We start from the raw sequence: 8,627 nt of genomic DNA on the forward strand, positions 1-8,627 counted from the left end.
GCCTTCCAACCTTCTATGTATTCCTTTATATGTGGTTCAGAGTTCTGGGACCATCCCCTGAACCTGCTTGGTCAGGTATTCTGTGTTGTTGTTGGAGGAGCTCTCTGCTGTACCTCCACCCGATCCGCCATCTTGTTTGTTCCACAGAAATCTTCAATTTTTAAATTTTGATCTTTAATTATAAAATTTGCAGCGAAAATAACTCAAAACTTTTATTCTGTTAGAATCATAAGTGCTGTGATTGAAATATCTATGGCTAAGAAGTACATGAAGTTAAATGAGCTAAATGTTACCATCTTTATCAGTGGGAAACCCAAACCAAAGTATTGCCATTAATTGTTTAGACTCATAATGACTCCAAAGGATGGAGTGCAACTGCACCATAGGGTTCCCAGGACTATAAATCTTTAGAGTAGCAGACTGCCTTATTCTTCTCTCATGGAGTGGCTGCTAGGCTCAAATCACCAACTTTGGTAGCAGCCGAGCTCTTAATCTTAATCACTGTGCCACCAAAACTCCTTTTCATTGGTGGTCTCTAGTAACAATCTTCTGATTCTTGGATGTTTTCTTTTTGACACGTGAAAGGATCTAGGTGTATCTGCTAATCTTTGTGGCTTTTGAAAAAATAATATGCTTAGTGAGTTGTCTGAATAGATAGAGGCAAAGCTCACTGAATATAATGAAAAAGTGGTCCAGATTTTGCTATAAATGAATCTTCAGGGGCATGGTGATAGTAGTTCATCAAGTCCTCTTATAACCTTCCTTTAAAGCTTAGTTAGAGAAATCACAGAACTAAAAGTGCAGATACAATGAAAGACATGAAGAAAGGAGACTTAAACTGTGGCGAAGAGAGTTACTGCCAAGCCTTACTTACTTAAAGTAATCAAGGTTATGGGCTAGCCGGAGGGTGATGCCTTGTAAGAGTCATTATTAAAACATAAACCGGAGACGAAATGTAGGATCCTTTCAACTGTTGCAGGGAAGTCACTGCATATGCAATTCATGTTAGCATTTATATGGTGTGGTGGTGGTTATGTGCCATGGAGTTGGTTCCGACTCATAGCAACCCAGTATAGGAATTATGAATCTTTACGAGAGCAAAAAGCCTCATTTTTCACCCAAGCCCTTATATAGCCAAGGGTTATTCTAAACCTGTGGTAGTTTTCTCATCTTAGAAGTGTGAGTACCTATTTAATATGACTAATTGAAATACTACACCAGTGTTCTACACATCATATGTGCTCCATAAATGACAGCTGTCATAATCATTATTGTCATCTGTAGCGTTGCAGCATAGAATGAAATAATACTGTCCTCGAGGTTTACATTCACATTTTTGGCCTTGAAGGTTCAGTTCTTATTTTACTACATCATTTTGCCCTGAGAAGTATTTGGAATTTTGCTTGGTGATGCCCTTGAAGCCTATGTTCAGGTTCTATTTTATTAAACAGTAATGTGTTTCAGTAAAGTTCTTTTATACTTCTTACATTGGTTTCAAGGTAACCAACTAACCTTGTTGGTTATCTTGTATATAAATTGTGTATTGTGTTAGATACTTTAATGTTGAAACTCCAGTACCAAGTTTTTATTTCTTGTTGGGCTTTGATCATATCTTCGTGATAATAGCATCATCTGTAGCTGGTGTTTTACCTCATCAATGTTACCTCATCATCAATGATTTGTATTTATCTAAGTATTACTATGTTTTTAAGGTGCTTGTATAATTGTGTCCATATTAGTGTTATGACTGAATGCATTGAATTTATATTATATTAAATAAGTTTTTTTCAGATTTAAAGACTAATTCTTACCTAAAATTATTTTGCTTAGTATCTACTGAAATGTAGTTTTTACTCTTATGCAATACTGACCTCTAGAGATAAAGAATTGTAAATTAACTCTTAGTAAAACCATGATTTTTGAACATTGTTAAAAACAATTGGAGGTTTTTTTCTCTTCCTTATTTAAAAACATTTTTTTTCAATATTTCAAATTAATTTGAAATTAGAAATACATATATACACCATCTAGACTTAACAGTTGATAACATTTTTATTTATTTTTTTATTTTTATTTTTTTTAAGGGGAGAAAATATGTACTTTAAAGTAAATTGTAATGACGTTATGGAGTCCTGGTGTGGCACTTCAGGTTAATGCAGTGGACTGCAAAGTTGATTTGAACCACAAGATTGGCAGTTCAAGCTCATCAGCTGCTCCTCAGAAACTCTATACATGGTCACTATGGGTCTTAAGAACAAAACAACAACATAAAGATTACAACATTTTACCCCTAAATACTTCACTGTGCATCTCTAAAAAATTCTGTTGCCAGTAAGAAACCTAATTCTTTGCTTTATATGCTATTTGACATTAAAGCTTCTAAAGATTTTCATTAACCTAATAAACTTTAGTTGCAAACAAGTAATAACCTTAATCATATCAAATAAAAATCTTTAACGGAATTTCCACTATTTCTTGCCTTTGTTATTTACTTTTAGACCCCAAAACACATGCATTCTTCCATTCTTTCTGGCATAGGTATAGTCTTTTATTTAACTTTTTTCTGCCTTTCTATGATTTAAAATAAAATGTTTATATAACTTTCTTTGTATTGTTTCTATGGTTTTCTTTTGACTTTCTTGAAAACTCCATCTCGCCCTCTTTTTTTTTTTAACCATTACCTCATAACTGAAGGTTTTCTGATTCTTTAGTTGGGGGAGGGCAGAACGAGATCCCTGAATGCTTTCTAGTTTCCCCTGGTGTCTCTTCTTATTAACTGCTTGGTGTGGCGTTGTGGGATAAGCACTGAACCGCAAATTCACCACTGTTACTCAGAAACCCTATACAGGGTCACTGTGAGTCGGAACTAACTTGATGGCACTTAACCAAAAGTTGTTGTTGTTAAGTGCTGTCGTGTCAGTTCCAACCCATAGCGACCCTGTACAGGGTTTCTGAGGCTGTAAATCTTTACGGGAGCAGAAGGCCTCATCTTTCTCCCACGGAGCAGCTGGTAGTTTTGAATTGCTGACCTTAAGTTTCGCAGCCCAATTCGTAACCACTATGCTACTAGAGCTAGTTATCCACATTCTCAGTGAGTGGTGTGATTTGACTGTTTTGTGGCTCAGCTGTAGTTAGCGTCCTTACTTTCCTTTCTCAAGCAATCCTGGTTTGCTAGAATGGTAACTGTAGAAATAGATTCTAAGTCACCTGCTGGAGTCTTGGTATAACGCTGGAGGATAAAATGTTGAAGAGCAAAGATGTCAGTTTGAGGATTAATGTGCACCTTACCCAAGCGCTATTGAAATACCCAAGGTATTTTTAGTAGCCTCATATATATGTGAAAGCTGGACAGTGAATAAGGAAGAACATTGAAGAAGTGATGCATTTGAGTTATGGTGTTGTAGGAAAAATTTTAAAGCACCATGAACTGCCAAAAGAACAAACCAGTCTGTGTTGGAAGAAGTACAGCCAGGATACTCCTAGGAAGCCAGGAAGGCCAGACTTTGTCCCTTATACTTGGTACATATTATCAGGAGGGACCAGTCACTGGAGCAAGGATATCATGTTGGTAAAGTGGAGTGTCGGAGAAAAAGAGGCACAGTAGCAGCAGCAATGGTGCAGGACTGGGTAGAGTTTCATTCTTTTGTGCATGAGGTCGCTATGAGTTGGTGCTGATGGCTCCTAACAACAAAAACTGTTATAAGATGGCTATTCAGATTCCATTTTACTTTTGTTGGTAAGTGCCATTGAGTCAGTTCTGACTCATAGCAACTCTATATAGGGTTTCTGAGTAGTGGCTGATGGGTTTGAACCTCTAACCTTGTTCTTAGCATTCCAATGCTTATCGTACATTACCACACCAGAACTCCTATTTTACTTTTTAAGCTAAGCTGAAATCTTTTCAATGCCCCCATTTCACTTACAGAAATTAATCTATGGTTTTGGCATCCTTTGAGATCTATTTCTATTAAACCTTTTACTACATAGTAGTTTTAAGATCTACTAGAGGTAATACGTGATTTAAAAATTTTGTTGTTTCTTCTAATTGTATTGACTGGCTTATAGAGAACTTTCTCCATCAACTTAAGTTAATTTGTTTACATTGAAGTGTAGTTCTTACTAGAAATAGAAAGGCAAGACTATTCCACATCGCTTTTAATGTATTTCAGACAATTATTTTTTTTTTACTTGTTTTTTAGTTAAATGTGTTCTCACTTTTTCTAATTCCCTATGTGTTCTTTTTCTTTATATATCTTTATGAAGTTATTTTTTTCTGTAGACAGACTGTTAAATCTCTACTACAAGCAACATTAAAATTAGCTTATTTTCTTTTTCTTCTTCTCAATTATCCGATTGCAAATAACAGTTCTCTTGCTGAGTTCTCTCCAGTCATCTCTTAGTTGGATAGCTTGTCCTCTAATAGATTTCTCAAGAAGAGCTAGTTGATTGATGTAATATTACTTGCATCTTAAAGGGTGTTTGAAACCTTTTTATAGTATACTTGAAAGACTACTTGAATGAATCTGTTTCACCCTTTTTTTTTTTTTTTTAATTGCTTTTAAAAGTTGTTGAACTTGTTTGTGTGTGTATTTTGAATCTTGTTGGCAAAAAATAGTGATAATAACTTGGTTGTCCCTTTTTAAATGACTTGGTCTTTTTGCATAGGTTGCCAAAAGGCTTTATCTTGAAAGTATAATAGCATAACTATGATATATCTCAGAGTAACCATTCTGGACACATTTCCTAGGTGCACACACAGTTTATTCCCTCATGTCCTCCTTTATTTCCCAAATGTTTTCTTGAGTCATTATTTTAAAGGTTAGTTATATGTTGCTATTACATTATGTTGTCTCAGACATCTGTTACTGGCTTCCATATCTCTCCCTCTCTTTCTTTTGTATCTTTTGTTTGTTGTTTCTTTTTCTTTGCTTTTATGATTGTTTGCTGCTGTTAAGCATTGTTGATTTGGTTCTGACTCATAGCAACTCTTTACAGGGTTTCTGAGGCTGTACATCTTTTTGAAGCATGAAGCCTTATCTTTCTCCTTGGGAACAGCTCATGGGCTCAAACTGTCAATCTTATGGTTTGCAGGCTTAAGTGCTTATTCTGCTGGCCACTATGCTCCAGCTGTTTGCTAGAAGCACATTGAAGCACATTGGGCACATCTGGTTTTCTCCGTTTTGTAGCCTGTGATTTAATCTGGCTTCTGCAGTGATCACGACTTTTCTTGTTTTTAGTTTCTTTCATTATGTGAATTTCCATATTATAGGTTTGATTTCCTGGGAGATAGCATCTGAGATGGAGAGTAGCATGCAAGCTGTGTATTGAGGAGTGCTCTGTGTGGAATGGAGGGAAGAAAGTGGGACTGGGTGCAGAAGTTGAATTATAGTGCAGTTCCAATGCAGTCACCTTACAGGTTGCTCAGGAGCCTGGGAGCTCGTAAGTCAAATAATTGAGTAATCGTTGTCTTGCTGGATAAGATTATGTGCGATATTTTTAAAATTTATATTAATACATAACCTATTGCAATGCTTTTGTATTCAGAAAAATATAAAGTATTCCGATTGGGTGTAAAAACAAATACTTGAGTCCTTTTCATTTCTGAAGATTAACTTCTCATTTTAAAAACTACAGTGTTTCCTGTCCTATTCTTTTGATACTGCTGTAGTATAAATACCACAAGTGGTTGATTTTTACAAACAAGTTTATTGTCTCAACAGTTGAGGAAGCTAGAAGTCTGAATTCAGGATACCAGGTCTGAGGGAAGGTTCTATCTATTCTGGGGAAAATCATTGTCTTGCAGCTTCTCTTCCTCAGTTCCTTGGGTTCTCCAGGTGTCATCAGTTTTCCCTATTCTGTGCGTCCTTGTTTCTATGCCTAATATACTCTCTTGATCTCTCAAAATACACTATACCATTCGGACCTCAATGACATAATAAACTAAGTCCTATTCCCAAATGGAATCTTATTTTCTTACAGTTTTTCTGTTAGGTTGGTTAGTAAAGGTAAGTCCAAAATACCAAGAAGAATGGTATTTTGTATTCCAGAGGTTAGGATTTACAACACATATTCTAGGGGATATGATTAATCATTTGACACTCCTAAACTTATTAAGGGTATTTGCTTTTCAGCGTGGGCAATGGTAGATGGTGGTTCAAATGTGAAATCCCGCACTTCCTACAATGAGAAGACCCCAAGGATCGTTGTGTCCAGGTCCCATTCCGGAATGGTCAAACAGGTGGCTCTTCAGACTTTTGGAAACCAGACTACAATTATTCCTGCTGGTGGTGCTGGTATGTTTCCACTCCCTTCTGCTTCCATGAGTGTTTCCAGAGTGGTCAAGTCTTGTGTTAGGAGACTTTTAAGTTTGATGGGAGATTGAGAATAGAGAAGGTCCTGTAAAGGCATACCTGGTTCCTACTTGGTAATCTTGAGGTGGAGTTTCACTTACTTTGGCCTTCTGGTAAGAAGAGACATCTCACAAGTGTTGCCCTTTCCCTGGAATTGCACAGAAGTCTTTTCCCATCAGTGGTGTGCTATCAAATGCTTCATATAAATGTGATTACAAAATAATTGTTCTGTTAGTCTAACTGGGGGGTTGTTACATGAGGAAGGATCTAGATCATTAGAATCCTTTATATGGTAGAAAGATTCCAGAAATCTCCCAGAGCCTTTAGAATGACTAATCTCTGGGTTACTTTTAACACCCTGAACTCCTCAGCTTGCCCCAAGGCAGCAATAGCATGTCTGGGAAGAGTAAGATGTCTATTACCTACCCAACTTAATGTGGCTTCTATGTTATAGGTCGACAGCCAGTGGTCTTTCTCTGAAAAAAGGATACTTTAGGCTTTGTGGGCCACATAATCTCTGTTGTATATTATTCTCTGTTTTTTTTTTTACGACTCTTTAAACATGTGAAAACCATTCCTAGCTTGAAAGCTGGAGGGAAAGAGACTGGGACTGGGTTGTCTCCTGGGCTATTGTTTGCTGACCTCTATTTTGAACGCTCTTCAACATGATGTTGTTATTAAGTGCCGTCGAGTCGATTCCGACCCATAGCGATCCTGTTTTAGAGTTTCCAAGGAGCAGCTGGTGAGCTTGAACCACCAATCTTGCAGTTCAGATGACTTTGCAGTCTGACGCATTAGCCCACAGTGCCACACCAGGACTCCCTTCAACATGATGTTGTTGTTGTTGTTAAGTGCCGTTGAGTCGGTTTCGACCCATAGCGACCCTGAATAAGGTTTCCGAGGCTGTAAATCTTTACGGGAGCAGATCGCCTCATCTTTCTCCCGCGGAGCAGCTGGTAGTTTCGGACTGCTGACCTTCTGGTTCGCAGCCCGATTCGTAATCACTACGCTACCAGAGCTCCTTCAACATGATAGATGCATTTTAATCCAGATAAATACAAATTATGGTCAGAAAACCATTTCAACACAGTTATTAAAGGAGAAATAAAGCCTAATAGTTTTAATATGCTGGTTGCATGTATCTACTTTCCTTAATAGGACTTCAGTATTTTCTTAGTTTCTTTGTTAGTTTGGTTAGTAAAGACCCAGTTTCTTCTGTATTTTTTTTTTTTTTTCATTATTTTATTGTTTAAAGCCTACCTTATTAACACGAGGATTTAAGATACCATTACATTGTGTTCGCTCCATTAAATCATTCTCAGATAATCAAGAGAAAATTATGAGAGTTTAGTTTCAGTGCAGTATGTCATTCTGTAGAAAATGGTTTCACTTTATAGAAATCAGTCAAAACCAGAAAACAGGTTAAAAAAATCACAGGCATATACTTGGCAATACTAGTGATGTGCTTCATAAGCTTCTTTTGAAACGTATTTTTGTTCATTTGAGTTTAATGTCTGTGCTGTTACTGTTTAAAATCCTTTGTCTTTTAAAATAAATTTGGATATAGAAAGCAGGTACAAAAATAGTATAGAAACTTTCTGCTAACCCTTGCTGTTAATGTTTAATACTGTACATACTCAAAAGATACTACTTTCTTAATATCTTTTAAGCAATAACTGAAATTCTGTTTGTTATTTTAGGTTATAAAGTTTTGGCACTCTTGGATGTGCCAGATAAGAGTCAAGAAAAAGCTGACCTGTATATCCATGTGACATACATCAAGAAGTGGGATATATGTGCTGGCAATGCCATCTTAAAAGCCCTTGGGGGACACATGACTACCCTGAGCGGTGAAGAAATCAGTTACACTGGTTCTGACGGCATTGAAGGAGGACTTCTTGCCAGCATCAGGATAAACCACCAGGCTCTGGTCAGAAAACTCCCAGATCTGGACAAGATAGGACACAATTAGCATAATTGACTACTGGGCACAGCTCTCCAAGAGCCTGAATCACTGGAGGCTTCCAGGGGTGTTTCTGTGAAGACTATGCATGGTTAAGGCCATCTAAACTTTTGAGTATTTATGAGGCATCAGAGACTTATTTTCCCTGTAATAGTACACAAGATCAGGGAAAATGGGTTGCTTCATGTCTCAAGTATTGTCTTTATTTTTGAGACTATTTTCGTACAGTTGTCATATACAAGGCACACACACACATGTGTGTGTATATATATATATATATATTATATATATACATATACACACATACATATACA

The 8,627-nt window shown here is 36.8% G+C and overlaps 1 protein-coding gene across 1 annotated transcript in view; it reads left to right on the forward strand.

Moving 5' to 3' along the window:
- The window catches only part of LOC102829559 (inositol monophosphatase 3-like), a 38,387-nt gene extending 30,065 nt beyond the window's left edge, over positions 1-8,322 (forward strand). Inside the window, exons 4-5 of the mRNA XM_006876628.1 lie at positions 6,132-6,293; positions 8,051-8,322. Of these exons, the coding sequence (XP_006876690.1) occupies positions 6,132-6,293; positions 8,051-8,322 (434 nt within the window). The remainder of the gene's footprint in view (positions 1-6,131; positions 6,294-8,050) is intronic.
- The last annotated feature ends 305 nt before the right edge of the window (positions 8,323-8,627 follow it).

Source organism: Chrysochloris asiatica, unplaced genomic scaffold, assembly GCF_000296735.1.
Source record: "Chrysochloris asiatica unplaced genomic scaffold, ChrAsi1.0 scaffold00397, whole genome shotgun sequence".
NCBI lineage: Eukaryota > Metazoa > Chordata > Mammalia > Afrosoricida > Chrysochloridae > Chrysochloris > Chrysochloris asiatica.